General features: G+C 35.6%; 3 protein-coding genes across 8 annotated transcripts in view; 2 read left to right on the top strand and 1 right to left on the bottom strand.

Moving 5' to 3' along the window:
* The window catches only part of kcnn2 (potassium calcium-activated channel subfamily N member 2), a 259,379-nt gene that overhangs the window by 63,846 nt on the left and 177,634 nt on the right, over positions 1 to 17,899 (bottom strand). The gene's annotated exons all lie outside the window — the stretch shown is intronic.
* The window catches only part of LOC103023969 (prenylcysteine oxidase 1), a 121,947-nt gene that overhangs the window by 26,939 nt on the left and 77,109 nt on the right, over positions 1 to 17,899 (top strand). The window lies entirely within an intron of this gene.
* LOC103043360 (ribosome biogenesis protein BOP1 homolog) lies at positions 594 to 17,488 on the top strand. Of its 6 annotated transcripts, none has more exons than XM_049468338.1 (17): positions 594 to 755; positions 2,792 to 2,845; positions 2,963 to 2,989; positions 4,057 to 4,110; positions 4,226 to 4,255; positions 4,992 to 5,051; positions 5,263 to 5,292; positions 8,080 to 8,115; positions 8,235 to 8,264; positions 8,865 to 8,924; positions 9,363 to 9,395; positions 9,556 to 9,579; positions 9,710 to 9,787; positions 9,883 to 9,924; positions 12,392 to 12,424; positions 14,254 to 14,289; positions 17,363 to 17,488. In XM_049468338.1, the coding sequence occupies exons 1-17, from the start codon at positions 701 to 703 to the stop codon at positions 17,374 to 17,376; spliced, it is 696 nt and encodes a 231-aa protein (XP_049324295.1). In that variant the 5' UTR covers positions 594 to 700; the 3' UTR covers positions 17,377 to 17,488. The 6 variants fall into 6 exon arrangements, with proteins under 6 accessions (XP_049324295.1, XP_049324294.1, XP_022536861.2 ...); XM_049468337.1 differs by having other exon boundaries at positions 2,960 to 2,989; XM_022681140.2 differs by lacking the exon at positions 9,556 to 9,579 and having other exon boundaries at positions 2,960 to 2,989.

The following is a 17,899-nucleotide window of genomic DNA, read 5'->3' as shown; positions in this document are numbered from 1 at the left end:
AGTTCAGAAATCAATGTTTGGTGGAATAACGCTGGGTTTTAATCTCAGTTTTCATGCATCTTGGCATCATGTTCTCCTCCACCAGTCTTACACACTGCTTTTGGATAACTTCATGCTGCTTTACTCCTGGTGCAAAAAATCAAGCAGTTCAGGTTGGTTTGATGGCTTGTGATCATCCATCTTCCTCTTGATTATATTCCAGAGGTTTTTTTTTTTTTTCATTTTTTCCAGAGCAGTATAATAACGTACTAGTATATCTTATATAATACAATGTTTTGATATATCACAGTTATCATTGTATAATTGATATCTATTATATAATTATATAATATTGAATAGTCAGCATTGTGTGTGGGTGTGTGTGTGTTTGTTTACATTGTTATTTCCTCTGTAAAACACACACACACCCTCGGCACTGGCACGCCAAGTGATGGGACATCTGACCTGGTGCCACAATGATGGTCATTCAGCGAGGAGATAATAGGCGTCTGTCCGCGGGCCGGGATGTGCCGCCCAGCTTCTGGCAGGTAGGAATGGAAGTGCCGGCCTGTGGATGTAAACATGTGATTTCCTGCCCAGTATAAGAGCCCAGCTGACCGGCACTGCCCAGTCCAGCAGACCATCCACCACCAGTACCACCACCACTCCACCACAGCCGGACTGACCGCTCCACCACTCCACCACCACTCAGCACTCCAGGATGAGAGCCGGGGTCTCTGTACTGGTCTTACTGGCATTTGCAGGGTTGGAGAGTGGTAAGAACATCAGTACACTGTTATCTGTGTTAATTAGTTGACAGTGATATAATTGCACTTATATCATATAAATGAATAAACTTCTACACCTGTTATACATCATTAATGAGATTTTTTTATAGTGCTTTAGTAATAATAATAATTAAATACTGTTACAGTCCTGTATCTGTTTCTCTGCATACTTTAATATTATCCTCCTCCAATTATTATAGCAGCTATTAATAATTAGAGCTGGGCAGTGACAGATCTACAATTTTTTCTCAAGAAAAGAGGTCAAATAGGGGCCAAGTTCCATCAATTACCTTTTTTTATCATTTTGGTTTTATTTTAGTCCTATATTATTTTAAATTGTGTTTATATTTTATTATTCTAATTATTTATCTCTTTGTTTTATTGCTTTACAAATTAGCAAGTCTGCATATCTCTTTATTCTGAATTATTGTATTTCTTTCTTATTAAATCTTACATTGTTGCTTGTTTTCATAATTTAAACTTTTCCGGATGAAAAAAATAAAGGTTGATTGATTAATTGAAGTATTATTTCACTTTGCAAAAGAAACTTAAGTATTTCTGAAAACATTACATAATATCATTTCACATACTCACTACAAACAAAACGATCAGTTACATTAAAAAATATACCACATATATATCAATCTATTTTTATATTAATATATTTTTTCTAAATTTGATGCTCAATATTTTTTTCAAGAACATTTTTTTATATCTTTGATCTATGGTTCTCAGTCTCTTAATTTCAGCCTTAATTTGTTTAAAAATTACATTAGCAGGTATTTGAATTTGATTTATCACCATCTTACACCTGGTTTAAATAATTTACAGTTGACAATACATATATACCAGAATATACCAGAAAAAGTCACTAGTCACACCATGTTTAAACATTTCAATGTTGTTTGTTTGTGACAAAAGTTTTACACAAAAAATAAATAAATCTGCAATCAGAATGGTAAGATTTAAAAGAAAAAAGGGTATGCTGAAAATTCTAAACAGAAAAAAATACAGCAAATATCTGTTGGTAAATATAGTTGGTTTGTTATTCTTTACAGTTGTTTGAAAATGATTAGTGTTTGGATTTCTGTGGATTTTCTGTAGATTTTTTTGTGGATTTCACTGCTAAAATATTTAGCTACATTTTCCTGAAATCTCTCAGTTGCTTCTGCTTCATCAATTGTGGAAAACTTTTGGCACAAAATTTTAAATAAAAATCATAAAAATCAAATTTTTCTGAGGAAAGACTAGAGGATGAGTAACACAAACTGTGCAGCAACAGATTTAGAGCTGCAGGCTCTAATTTTAGTGATCTATAAGCAAGCCATTAACCGTCCAGCGTGTAGCTTAAATTTAGGACGTGTCAGTGTGTCTTTGCTATCGTAACGACGGGAGAAGTATAACTTGCGTGGCTCGAAACTCACAAAAGGCATTTACTAATTTAATTATCTTAATTAATCATGGGTGTGGTTAATTTTTGGCGTAACATCAAATAAAACAATCAAAGTGTCACTTACTCATCATTCCCTTTAAGAGTCAGGTGAGCTCTTACTTTGGCGAATTGCTATTTTAACAGTGCAGCTACATCAATGTTGACGTCTGTCTAGGTTGTATTTAGTCAGTGGCGCACCTGTGTTTTCCGTTGCCAAGACACCAGAAATTTAACTATAAATGCTATGTTTAATTTAGCTCAACTGAAAGTTTCCTTCAGTTTGAAAACAGACTGAGTTACCAGATACCGAGTGTGATAAGTGATGCTGAATTGTAAGTAGAGTATAAAAATGAACTTAAATCTGCCGTTTGTCGACTCTCTCTGATGGTTCTTCATGTGCGCTCTGGATGGAAAGTTTGGTTCTGTTGCTGTTCCTCTGTTAAGATAATGAAATAATACTTAAAAGTGTTGTTTTGCTTTTTTCTAATACATTTTTTTGGTTGCCAGACATTCTCATTTGCCAATTATTCAGTACATCCCTATAAATCATTATACTGTAATCCTTATCCTGTACTGTCTGCATTATTTTCAGTTCTCTCTGCATCTCTGGAAGCCGTGGGAAAGAAGGGAGCACTCGATCGCAAAGGTACTGTTATATCCTAGTGCACTGTCCTAAATTACAGTATAATAATAATAATAATTATTATAATTACACTGTTCTCCAAATAAATCCCCCACTGTTTTATCTTTCTGTCCTCAGCAGAGGAGAATGCCCACCCTCAGAAAAGAGGTACATCATCTATATGATCTTACTGCCTTTACACACTTTACACTTTCCTTTACACACTGCCTACAGGCCCCGCTCACCTCAGTTTCCCGAAACAATATTAGATTTTTTTTCTATAAAAATGTTTTATTTATTTGTTATAAAACAGAGTTGAAATGTTGAGTCTGACAATCTCCATCTATTTGGCAAGGGGTTTTGAGGAAATTTCCTCTGTGATTTTATTCCCGTCTGGAACAACCATGTACTTGTTTTTCTAAGACATCCTCTGAGAAAATTACAGGCTGAATTACTGTTTTTCTCTGAACTCCATGGTCCTCCAGTAATTTGAGTCCTGTCCAGATCCTCGCGTTTAATAAAATAGCTGTTTGTCCACTAATTATACTTTGGGCGCTTGTTTAAACGGAGATCCAAGTAAACAGAACAGCGAGTGGAAATGGAGGAGCTACTGAACGTGATGTCACTTGACCAAGAAAAAAAGCTAAAAAACTCACTGGTCCTCCTGTTTTTTTTTTTTTTCAATTGCAGTCCGGATGTAGAAGGGTGAAATATTTTTCACAGACGTCCCCCTGAAAAAAACGAATCCTGTCTGGATCGGGATAAACAATAAAAACATGACATTTCTTGTCTCTTTATAAAAAGTTTAAGAGCATCAGGTGTAAAGTTGTGAAGAGGTAGAGTTACAGGTATACAGTGAATAGCTCTATTTGAGTAATGTTCTAATCCAGATTATAAGAAGCAAGAACTACTCAACTAAGCAAAGAAAAATATATTCAAGGAAATCCAAAATCCAATCAGTGAATCCAAAAAAGGAATTTCAAAAGCTAAAAATTTCAGTCACTAAAAAAATACCACCAAAAACATTATAGTGATGAAACTGTCGCACACCAGGACCATTGTCCCAGGAAAGGAAGAGCTAGAGTGTCCTCTGTTGAGTATTTTGGTTTGTTTAACACTTTTAAGTTACTACATGATTCCTTATGTGTTCCTTCATAGTATTTTTAGTTAATATAGAAATAATCTAAATTGTGTATACGGTAATTAACTGACTGTACTGATTGTGTTATTTTCAGTTCTCTCTGCATCGCTGGAGGCAGATGAAGAGAGGGATGTACTCGACCAGACAGGTAATTTAATTCTTTATTTATTCACTTTTTATTAATTCTAATTCATTCTAATGTTCTATATCTATACAAAATTGATGCACGTTGTTCACCATATACCTTCACTATTTTTCCTCAGCTGAGGTAAACTACGGCCCTCGGAAAGGAGGTAATAATCCTTATTATAGAAAAGACTTGTAGAAAGCTTGTAATATGTAAAAACACCATTATGTATAATACTTTTAAAAAATATTTTAAAAAATATATTTTTACTTTTGTTCTAACTATAAAACATTAATTTAAAGCAGCACTAGGTAGGATTTCCTTGATTTTTGATCTTTTTAAAGAAGTAAAATTACAGGTTGAGACTCACGGCAGCGCTGCATTGAGGTGTAATAGGAGGAATAGCGGTGCTCTCGTGTCTGTGCCGGAGCTCCTCTGAGCTCAAACCAGACTCTGTAATTTTCGTAGGCGGCCACGACCAACGCTCGCGAGAACTGCGACCTGCTTTCCGACCTTTAGTTCTAACAGTTCTACAAGGACTACTGGTTCATTCTTTACAAACTAACATACAAACACTCTGGAAGAAGCTGGAAAGAGACCGAATATGTCTGTGAAAGCCAGAAAACGAGAAAGAGAAACTAATCCGCCTGAAACATTTATTACACTCTGTAACTGTAGGGGGAGCCCACAAGCACAAAATCTCAATCCTACCTAGTGCAGCTTTAAATATTGTTTTGTCGGAAACATAGATTTATTGTAAGCACTAATATAATATGAACTTTCATTGAAAAAAATGCTAAACTTTTTTTTATAAAAAAGACTCTTGTAATATAAAAAACGTATGTGTAATAACTTTGTTATTCTAACTATAAAACACTTGTTTTATAAACACAATGTTTTAGGTTTAGTGCTTTCTGCATCACTGGAGGCAGATGAAGAGAGGGATGCTCTCAAACAAAGAGGTATTTTAATTACTCTATCTCTCCTTCATCTAATGTAATGCTCTTTATTCCTACATACATTGTATTGTTACACCTATACTGCAACACAAAAGCACAAATATTGACTCCTTCCTTTAATAATAACCTAATTATGTATATTATGATGATGCTTATCTATCTATACACAAGTGATGCACGTTGTTCACCATGTACCTCCACTGTTTTTCCTCAGCTGAGGGAAACTACGGCCCTCTGAAAGGAGGTAATAATCTCTATCATCTATATTTATATTTCTCATTTATACTGTATATTAGCCTATTATACTATTACACTCACCTACCTCAATTTAACCCTTAAAAAACGCAAACATTTCCCAAAAACTCAGAAACTCCAGACTTTTATTACATTTTTTAAAATAATATTTATAAAATGATATGTAATAATTATAATATAAAGTATAATTATAATTATTATAATATTATAATTATAAAAAAAATCCAAACTTTTATTATTTAAAAGTCTTTACTTTATCAAAAAACACAGAATTCCACTAAAATCTACATTTTTAAACAAACTTTTATATTTTATCTTATATTATTAAAAACATTAATGATAAAAAAGTTTTTTTTGAATATTTAAAACAATCTTTTATTATAGAAAATATTTTTTCAAAGCTTGTAATATGTAAAAAAAAAACATTGTATATGTATAACTTTTGTGTTATAATAAAAAAATCTAACTTTTTTTGTATTTATAAAACAAATATTTTAAAATTTTTATTACAAAAAAGAAACTTATAAAAATAATGAATATTCTGATTACCAGACTCTGTGTTGACCTTGTCAACACTTACAACAACATTCTGTCTACCTCCCTCAATACACTAGCTCCTTGGAAAACCAAAACAGTCACTTTTACCCACTCAGCCCCATGGTTCACCCCAGAACTTCATAAACTCAAGAAACAACTCCGACAGCTAGAACGATTATGCAAGAAAACTGGTCTCACTGTCCATACCCTCGCTTACAAAGATCACATGCAACATTACAAATTAGTCCTAAACAAAGCCCGCTCAACTCACTACTCTAACATTATTCACTCTGGTTCCTCAAATCCACGCTCCCTGTTCTCTACCATAAACAAGCTTTTTAAACCCCATGACAACACCTCTTCATCAATCACCCCAGAGAAATGTGATACGCTTTTGACATTTTTCAATTCAAAAGTAGAAACCATCCACCACCTGCTTGCATCCTCCACCTCCACTACCCCACACCATGAGCCCACGCTTTTTTTTTCTTCTCCATCTGACACTCGGCTATCAACTTTTTCACCCATAACCTCTTTCGACCTTTCCAAAATACTTTCCACTATGAAATCCTCTACTTCTCCCCTGGACCCCATGCCATCTCAGCTTATCAAAGACTGCCTCACCCCCCTTGCTCCACTCATTATTGACATTATAAACTCCTCCCTCACCTCTGGGATAGTCCCGTTACCTCTCAAACTTGCGGCCATCACTCCTCTCCTCAAAAAACCTGGTCTTGACCCCGAGGATCCGAACAACTACCGACCTATCTCAAACCTCACTTTTCTGTCAAAACTACTGGAAAGAGCCGTTGCAAATCAACTTAAGATCCACCTTCTCTCAAATAACCTGTATGAAACTTTCCAATCTGGTTTTCGCACCCACCACAGCACTGAAACGGCCCTACTCAAAGTTACGAATGATCTCCTGCTTTCCTCTGATTCTGGTTCTCTCACCATCCTCCTCCTCCTTGACCTCAGTGCTGCCTTCGATACGGTAAATCACTCCATTCTTCTAAACCGTCTAGAATCCATTGGCATCACCAACACCGCCCTCTCCTGGTTCAAATCCTATCTGTCTGACAGATTCCATTACATCACCATCAATCAACACAAATCCCACACTACCCCGGTTCTACACGGTGTTCCTCAAGGTTCAGTTTTGGGCCCCATTCTCTTCACTCTGTACATGCTTCCTCTTGGACATATCATCCGCCGCCATGGGCTAAAATTCCACTGTTACGCTGATGATATCCAGCTCTACATCACCACTAAAACCATCTCCCCTGCCATCCTCTCCACCCTCACTTGCTGCCTCATGGATATCAAAGACTGGATGAACCATAATTTTCTCAAACTAAACAGTAATAAAACGGAGATTATTATCTTTGGTCCAAAATCCAGCCTCTCCACCTGTCAAAATTTCACTCTCTGTATTGACGGTCACTCTGTCACTCCTTCCCCACTTGTCAGAAACCTCGGAATCTATTTGGACCCTACACTTTCCTTCAAATCACACATCAACCACATAGTTAAAACATCCTTCTTTCACTTACGCAATATTGCACGCCTGCGACCCACTCTTCCCACTCCTGCTGCAGAGACATTAATTCATGCCTTTATCACCTCCAGACTCGACTACTGCAATAGCATCCTGTATGGTCTCCCCTCTACTGCTCTTCAAAAACTCCAATATGTCCAGAACTCTGCTGCTCGATTGCTCACCCGCACCCCCATCAGACAGCACATTACCCCTGTCCTCCGTCAACTCCATTGGCTTCCCATAAAACAACGCATACATTTCAAGATCCTCCTTATCACCTATAAAGCCCTTAACAACCTCGCCCCCCCATACCTGTCTGACCTCCTTCACCGCCACTCCCCCGCCCGACAACTCCGCTCTGCTGACGTTAACCTCCTCACCCAAACTACCTCCACCAAATACCGGACCCGTGGGGACAGGGCCTTTGCCGTCGCTGCCCCCACCCTATGGAACTCCCTCCCCCTTACCATTCGAAACTCTGAGTCCCTGCACTCCTTCAAACGTCATCTCAAAACCCACCTTTTCAAGTCTGCATATGAACATTGATACATGTGCTAATTGTACGTGTGTATGTGAAATTGTTTTTGTAAAGCGGCTTTGAGTACCAAGAAAAGCGCTATATAAAATTGATTTATTATTATTATTATTATTATTATTATACATATTATATACTGTATGTATGTTTCTCTGTTTTCTCAGTGCTCTCTGCATCTCTGGAGGCAGATGAAGACAGAAGTACTTTTATTTCTTTATTTTTTTTTCTCTTATTTGATCTAATCTGTTGTTCTTTATTCAAACACATGTGATGCTCACTGTTCACTAAAATACTTCCTTATACACTTTGTTTTTCTCAGCTGAGGGAAACTACGGCCCTCGACAAAAAGGTAATAATCTCCATCATTTATCCACTGCTTTCCCCTAGACTAATTTTAAAGTGTTGTAATAAAAAATACAAACTTTAATTTAAAAAATCACAAGCTCGTATTATGTAAAAACACCATTATGTGTAATAACATATATTTGTTTTATAGAATAAATCCTAATTTGATTTAATTTATAATCCTTTAATTTTTAAAGTCAATGATTTTAAACTTATATTATTGATACTTTTATTATGGAAAATACGTTTTCAAAGCTTGTAATATGTAAAAACACCATTATGTATAATGACCTTTGTCCTAACTTTTATTTTAATTATAAAACATTAATTTAAATATTGTACTGTCAGAAACCTAAATTTGTTGTAAATACTAATTGTAAACTTTTATTATGAAAAATGCTGATGAACTTGTTTTTTTTTTAGAAAAGACTCATTTAAAGCTTGTATATAAAAAAACGTATGTGTAATACAATTTGTGTTATTCTAATTATAAAACACTTATTTAAATATTGTGTTTTTAGAAACACTGATTTGGAAATTTCATTATTGTTAACACTAATAAACTTTTATCATAAACACAAATTCTAAACATGTTCTGTTTTAGGTTTAGTGCTTTCTGCATCAATGGAGGCAGACGAAGAGAGGGATGCTCTCGGACAGAGAGGTACTTTAATTACTGTATTCCTTCTTTTCATCTAATTTAATGCTCAGAATGTATAGTTAAAACTATACTGCGACACAAATGGCATAAAATATTTACAATATTGCATTATTTGAGGTCTGAAAGCTCTGCATCTTTTTTGTTATTTCAGCCATTTCTCATTTTCTGCAAAAAAATGCTCTAAATCACAATATTTTTATTTGAAATTTGGGAGAAATGTCTGTAGTTTATACAATAAAATAACAATGTTTATTTTAATCAAACATAAACCTTTAAATAGCAAAATCAGAGAAACTGATTCAGAAACTGAAGTGCTCTCTTAATATTTTTTCAGATCTGTATATATAATTTTAGGAAGGTGACAATATTGATATTAATCCTGAAATTAAAGCTTTTTTAGAGATTTTTAGATATTAATTCAGTGTCCAATTTCACTTACAGAGGGCGTGATTATAGAGGATGAAACCTACCTGGGTAAGAAACGTTCTGTCCTTTTTTTTATCTCCTGTTAAAAAATGACAAACTATTAATTAAGTAAATTGATGTATATGCAGGATTATCAGTGGTATATACACTCAAAATGTATATATCAAAATATACTATATACCATATATTTCTAATCGTTTCTTTACAGAGGCTGAAAGAGAGGAGTTAGAGGGTAAGATTCACTTTTGTTTCACACGCTGCTGTTTTCTTATTTCTCAGAACCTGTTCATTTAATTTCAGTATTGATCTGTTCTCCATTTATAAATTGATAATTTCTCATGTAAAAAATGACCCATGAGAAGATGAGGCAGAAGCTGCAGAGCAGAGGCACGAGCACGAGGCCGAGGCTGCAGATGTGACTCCAGAAGAGGAGGCTGATGGTAAGAGAAGCGCTTTTTCTATTGGTTAATGTCTAAAAACACTTTAATTCTCAGCACATGTTGATGCCAGAGGTTAACCAGTAGGTTTATATCAGATCTGACAGAAGCGGAAGTGGAAGGAGCTGCTGAGAGTCACGGTAAGATAAACAAAAGCAGCTGATCCGGTCATGCAGCTCTGAATTCAACTAAAAAACAGCTTTATTTCCTCAAAACTGACAGAAAGTGGGTCAGATGAGGAGATAATGCTTTTATAATCCAATAGAGGGCAGTATTTAACCATTACTTTAGCATCACTAAAGTCCTCACATCATAAAAAATTAACTAATTGACTCATATTAACGCATTTATGCTTCATTCAGATCAATTGATAATTGATTTCTAACTACACTTAAGTAAATCACAAATTGATACATATCAATATCTCAAAAAATTAAAAATGATTCATATCAGTACCATGGAAAACACTAATTCAGTCATTAATCAATACTTCATTAAATCATGAATTGTTAATTTTTTTTTTACACAATATATCAGAAAATCACTAAATAACTGATTTGTGTAAATGCTTTAGTAAATCACAAATTGATTTATATCAATCCTTAAGAAAACTGTATTAGTAAATGGATTTATAATTCATGTTAATGTCTCAGTAAATCACTAAATGAATCATATTAATCAAAGTGATTCATTCATCACTACTTCATTTAATCATGAATTGATTCATATTAGTACCTTGAGTGAATCATTTTTCACATCTCAGTGTATCATCAACTTGATTTATATTAATAGCTCAAAAAATCATGAGTTGATTCATATCCACGACTCGTAAACAATTAAATTTTTCGTATCAATACATCAGAAAATCACTAATTGACCTGTGTATCAGTAACTGATTCATATCAATATCTCAGAAAATCAGTAACTGATTCATATCAATACCCAATTGAATCACTAATTGATTCATATTAATACTTCAGTAATTGATTCAGATCAATCTCAGTGAACTACTATTAGCCTATTAGCAGGAATAGTTGAATGTATTGTTCAGATAGGGGGCAGCAGACTGTCATCTATTTAACCCTGATCCTGTAATTCCTCTGCTCTTAAAACCCTTTAGTGTCTGAGCTCTATTTAAAGATCTGCCAGATTAACACACTTATATAGGCCAATAAAAACACAGCGGGAGGAATATTCCTGAATATCAGCATAAAAGAAGTGTGTTAGTGTACACACCAAACGCTGGCCTAAATTCTGTCCCACTTCAGTCCCACTTACAGTAAATAAGTCAGCGTGTCGCCCGAGTCAGCAGATAAGAACAGTAATGAAGAAGGTCACCCTCGGGTTTAGGATACTGTGGGTCAAACTGTAAGAAATGATGAATCGTCCCTGTTTACCTCCTGTTCACACAATAAATTGTGCATCCTATTGCATCATTCTTATCAGATTATCAGAAATTACTTAACTGATGTATATACACTTTCTTAAATCAAAAAGCAATTCATATCAATAGCTGAATAAATTACTAAACAATTTATATCAGTATCTGAGTGAAGTACTAAATGATTTATATAAACAAATAGTAAGCAACTAAATTATTCGTATAAATAATATGAGTAAATTACTGAATGATTAATTTCAATATCTGAGTGAATTACTAAATGACTCATCAATATCTGAGTAAATCACTAAATGATTCATATCAATATCTGTGTAAATGACTAAATGATTCATATTAATATCTGAGTAAATCAATAATTGATTCATATCAGTATCTGAGTAAATCACTAAATGATTCATTTCAATATCTGAGTGAATCACTAAATGATTCATTTCAATATCTGAGTGAATCACTAAATGATTCATACCAAAACCTGAATAACCATATGTAAATTTTAGTAAGCCACTAATTGATTCATTTAAATAGTTTGCTAAATTATTAAACGATTCATACCAATACATCCTTAAATACATCACTAATTGATTCATACCAAAATCTGAATAACCCACTAATATTGATTCATATTAATATCTGAGTAAACCACTCAATGATCCATGTCAATGTCAATGTTTGAACGAATCATTAATTGATTCATATTAATATCTGAGCAGATCATGGTTTATGTAAGTCTCTAAAAAATGTGATTGTGATTCATATTAAATTCAGTATATACTGTATTTAAATTACTACATGATTCATATTAAAGCTAAATTTCTGATGATAAACTGCGGCCTAAATTCTGTCCCACTTTTCAGGGTAAATAAGTCAGTGTCTCGGTCGGAGTCTGCAAATAAGAGCTATAATGAAGTGGGTCACACTCTGGTTCAGTATACATCAGTGAATCAATGACATTGGTGAAAGTGTGTAAAAGTGGTGAACTGTTCCTGTGAACTCTGTGTTCTGTTTTTGTGACACACATAATAAAAAAACAGCAAAAACAAAAAACCTCAGAGAAAAACAGGAAAGTTTACTCGTCTCGACCAAATTTAGCTAATCAAACGTTGCTATTTACATAAGTAGGTCTGAAGCTGCTGCTGCTGCTGCTGAGAGTCTGTCTGTCTGTCTGTCTGTCTGTGGGTTAAGCTTCTGCTGTTTCTGTGTTTCAGAGCAACGGGAAGCGAAGGAGGACAGAAAAATGGGTACGTCCAGCCTGATCCCCACATTATCCCCCTTCAGCAGGTCTGAGTCAGATAAAGAACAGCACAGCAGTAACAGACATAGAGAGAGTAATAGTGGGACAGCGGGCTGGAGATAATAGCTTTTTTACCCTGTAATTTAGCAGCACATAACCCCCAGCTTTACTCTTAAGTCTTCCAGTCTTTAGGTATTATCAGTATTATGTATAATGCAGGGTAATTAAGTATTAGTGTGGTGGTATACAGTATTATTTAGTAAACACTATAAATTATACAGTAATTACTGTATACAGAACACACTCAGATGCCAGAGTTTAGACTCCCTGGTTTAGTTCACATGACGTGTTGGTAATCTGAGAGTAAATATGTGAGTAAATCCTTAAATACTGCTTTTCCCACACATTTTATACGAAATGTCTTTGTTATTTCTAAATGTAACATCTCCTAAATGTACTATCCACTTTAGGATTTTTTCTTTATTACTTTAATAATTAAGATAATATATACAGCTCTGAAAAAAAATTAAAAGACCACTTCAGTTTCTGAATTTAGTCACTTAGAGCACTTATTTGCAAAAAAATAAGAAATGGCTTAAATAACAAAAAAGAGGCATAGCTTTCAGAAATCAATATTTAGTGGAATAACCCTGGTTTTTAATCACATTTTCATTCATTTCATGCATCTTGGCATGTTCTCCTCCACCAGTCTTACACACTGCTTTTGGGTAACTTTATGCCTTTACTCCTGGTGCAAAAATTCAAGCAGTTCAGTTTGGTTTGATGGCTTGTAAAATCAAAATAACTCATAATTTTTAAGTGCTCTCTTATTTTTCCAGAGTTTTATATGTTCTATAAAAATGAGAATGAGGAACTGAACTGATCAACATTAAGGTTGGCTACATTACTGTAGATATACATTACTGTTATAGCAAGGCCGATTGTCTTTGTTGTTTTCTCAAAAACCTTGTACCTCCATTTTTTTAAAGGGATATATCTTATATTGCCATCAATGCACATTCATTAATCATATAATCAAACATATGTACATACATAGTATTTAGTAGATAGTATTCTATATTGGACATACATGTATGCATACTGTGTAAATCACACATATGACCCATATATTTTAATGTGACCTATGCTATATGGTAGATAAAAACATGTATGCATATATAGTATGTGAATAAATGTCAGTTTTTTTTCCTACATTATAAATTAAAAGTGACATGATCCAGACTATGAAGGAACTCATAAGGAATCATGTAGTAAATTAAAAGTGTTAAACAAACCAAAATACTCTGTGAAGAAGCATTTAGATGCTCTTATCTGGGGAGCTGTTAACTTTCTAAAGGTTTCTGAGGCTGGTAACACTGATGAACTTATCATGTACTGGGGTGCTCCTGATGAGTGCCAGTTTCATCATTATAACATTTTTGACATTCTTCTTTTTTTTGATTGACTGACCTTCATTTTCTCTTAACGTATTTTTTCTTTATTAAGTTGAGTTGTTCTTGCTTCTCATAATCTGGATTAGAACATTACTCAAATAGCTCTATTCACTGTATAGCAACTCTACATCTACACTACTTTACAACTGATGCTCTCAAACACTTTATTAAGAGGCAAGAAATTTAAGTAATTAACTCTTGATGAGTTCAGCACAGCTGTTAACTGAAAACCTGAATTCTAGGTGACTCTACCTTATAAAGCTGACTGAGAAAATGCAGCCAAGATTTGTAAAGAATGTAAAATATAAAATATATTATGGTTTGTTTTACACTACTATGTATTTATGTAGCTGATCGGTTTGTGTTTGCCTTGTTTCCACAGATGATGAGGCTGAAGACGGGGTGGGACACGCAGCAGGTAGCTGTTTAGTGTAATGATGGGGGGCTCAGCCCGGCTCCAGCTCTAATCCGGCTCACCTGATCACTGATTACTGTTTACTGCACCATCTAAACCAGCGACTCTCGGTTCTGGTTCTGGAGAACCTCTATACTAATGCATGCTGCTGTTTCCACTGCTCTAACACACCCAGATCACATCGGGAGGAGCTCGTTTATTAGCAGGATCAGTGGAAAGGAGCTAGTATCCCATAGTGTCTCATGACTTTTGTCCATGTCCGATGGAAGCTAAAAAAAAAAAAAAAAAAAAAAAAAACTCTGTGCTGACCTGTGGGTGGATATGTGGACAGGGTCTTCAGCCATCTGCAACCCCTATCAGACCTCACTACAACTCCCATAATTCACCTGGCCTTACCATCATGAGCACAATGACCCGTATTATCACTAGATAACACCTCACAACTTATACAAGTGTTAGTTGTTGGTGGCCCCAATGTATAATCTCTAATACTGAGGTTAGCACCTACATACAGTATACTATATGGACAAAAGTCATGGGATGCATATTTAAATCAAGGTTTTTTTCCAATGAGTTTATCCTCCTTTTGTTGGAGTAACTGTCTCTACTGTTCAGAGAGGACTTTATACTAGATTTAGACTTTTAGACTCACATTGGTGTGAGCAATTTAATTGGTACAGCACAATTTCTTATCCAATATTTTATTCACTACTTTAACGAGTAAAACTTTACAATAAGGGTAGTATGGTTCTGGAGGGATGTAGTTTCATTGCACTGTGTACCTGTACTCAGATGTAATGACAATAAAAGCCTCTTAACTTGCCTTGACATTAATTAAAGATACTTGACAGAATATCTGTCGGAACAATTATGTAGCTCCTCTTGCTTAGATGATCAGCTTTACACATCTCTGCTGGATTTTCTCAGTCAGCTTTATGAGGTAGAATCACCTGGAATTCAGGCTTTCAATTAACAGCTGTGCTGAACTCGTCAAGAGTTGGTATACAGTGAATAGCCCTATTTGAGTAATGTTAAACTACTCAACTAAGTAAAGAAAAAAATGATTTTTAGAAAAAATGAGTCAATCCGAAAAAAAAAAGAATTTTAAGAACTTCAAGTGTAGTTGTAAAAAAAAGCCCATTCAAAATGTTTGTTATGATGGAACTGGCACGCATCAGGAACACCCCAGGAAAGGAAGAGCAAGATTTTCCTTTGTTGCACAGGATAAGATCATCAGAGTTACGTTAGAGCTTAGATCGGGCCCAAAATTCTGCACTATAAACTGTTATATAATAATAGTGATAATAATATTGCAACTTGTGCAACATTTTATTTAAAGCACAGTTTGATTTGTTACTTTACTATACTTCACTGTACTAGAATCACTTACTGTGATTATCATGCCATAGCTTTATATATGAAAAAAAATAGCATTAAAAAACAGGGCCTGACCCGACCCAAGTTTGTGTTCCTTCATAGTCTGGGTGACTTTAATATTATTTAGAATGAAAAGCTGTGTCCAAACTTTTGGGTGGTTTTGTATGTGGCTTTGCATGAATGGTAGCAAAAGGGACTTTCAATTTAAAGGAAAAAATCTTAAGAACTGCTGCTTTAATAATATCTTAACTGATAACCATCATATACTAATTAGTTTAACCATGTTAATTACTGTTGTAAGTACTGTTTATTAATGTACGCTTATTGTAAACCTTTGCTTTTACCCTTACTATTAACTTAAAGTATCAGCATGCAGCATTCGTTATAAAGGGTGTCCATAAATATTTGGACAGTCGGGTGGACAGTAGCAGCGTTCCTGGAGCTCTGGAGTTCCTACAGTTCATCACAAACAGAGTGTTTTTCTTTGCGTGTTTTTAGAAGAGGCTAGTTACACATTGTCCGAGATTTTATATTAGGATCATAAACAGCTTCTTTCTCCTCCAGGCCAGTTTGATCTGGTGGTTTCAGCGACGTTATTGCAGCGAATCTGGGCCAGATATCCAGGCCAGCGCAATCACGCGGCCCCAGCTGCTCCGCTCGCCTTGATTTATCTCGCCTGCTTTTGTCCTGCCTTATTTTTGGAGCGGAGATGCATTGTCACAGAGCACGCTCGGGCTTAGCGAAGGAGCGGCGGCGCGTCAACAGGTCTGCTTGCGGCCGTTCAGAGCATCTGCTGCGGGGGCTCAGGTGTCTCACCTGGTTAAAGCTGTAAAGCCTTAGTGTAGGAGTGTAGGAGTGCACGGTGACGGAGTGCTGTAAGAGGATAACGACTTCCTGAACACTGGATATCATTAATGAGTGACAGGGACTGACTCAAAGTGGGGGGCAGCGGGGGCAATCGCCTCCCTTGGTGCTCTTATGGTTAATAAAGAGACAAAGTGCTCTATTTACCTCAAGTGATGTGGAAGAGAAGTGATCAAGTGCCTGCTGTGGTGCTATGGAGGTTTTTTTTATATATTTATCATTAATGGGTGACACTGGCTGACTCAAAGTGGTGGGCAGGGGGGGGCAGTCGCCTCCCTTAGTGCCCTTATGGTTGATAAACATTGCTAAAGTGCCCCTTAGACTGTTAAAAAAAGAGACAAAGTGTCCTATTGGCTGCCATTGATGTGGAAGAAAAGTGATCAAGTGCCTGCTATGGTGCCACCTATGAGTGCCCATCTAGTAGTAGAGAGTGCTGTTATGAAGTACCTTCTAATCGCTTTGCACTCCCATTCAGGACACTGTCCAGTAGAGGTGACATAGAAGGAACTGCATAATGGCACCCTTTACTACTGGAAGGGCAGAATGGCACTTTAAGATGGCACTCATTTATTGTAAAATGGGGTACTCAATTAGTTTTCTTTCCAGAAGGACACTCTGTCTTATTTTTGCCACTCTAGAGGGCACTTTAGTGATGCTTTTTCAACCATGGTGGTACCAAAGGGGGGCGATTACCACCCCTACCCCTTCCTTGCCAGTGCTAAAGGGTTCCAAATTGTTGGCAATAATGGCTCAAAATTTCATAAACATGTTTTGCACGGAGTGTATGTGCCCGTTTCCACCACTGTTTTAACAGGGTGAAATGTTCTGTCCACAGCTTCAGAGGAATGATGCGGAGGATGCTGGGTAGAGGGGGGAACGCCTGTGCCTGGAGTCGTGTTGTCCACCACAGAAGTAAACGAGGAGTGTACTGTTCTCAATAAAAGAACCATTAAATACTGTACCACAGCTGCAGTCTGCTGTTATTGTTGTGTATTTTGGTGACTGAGAGCTAAGAGGGGTCAGTAGAGGCTCATCATTAGAATGTGTCAGTGTGTGCTGAATACGTATGGCCCTTAGTTATACCAGGGTGGCCAGGTAATTTTAGACATAGGACTTAATTAGCTTGGTATTTTTATGAAAAGCACTAAATAAAATAATTAAATGCCCTAAATTATTATATATATAAAAAAAAACATTAATACTTAAGAAAGTGACGAGAATTTAATGAGGTCAAGCTTTTTGATGATCACCATCCCACATTATCCTCAACTCATTTAAACTTATCCTAAAGGTACTAGATGGAGCCCCATCATTCTCTTTTTTTGTGATGTGATGTCAGACTCCGCCTCTTTTTGAACTGCTGCAGCATTTT

Source organism: Astyanax mexicanus, chromosome 20, assembly GCF_023375975.1.
Source record: "Astyanax mexicanus isolate ESR-SI-001 chromosome 20, AstMex3_surface, whole genome shotgun sequence".
Taxonomy (NCBI): Eukaryota; Metazoa; Chordata; class Actinopteri; order Characiformes; family Acestrorhamphidae; genus Astyanax; species Astyanax mexicanus.
Note: the sequence above shows the minus strand (reverse complement) of the source record. Positions and strands in the feature narration are given on the sequence as shown.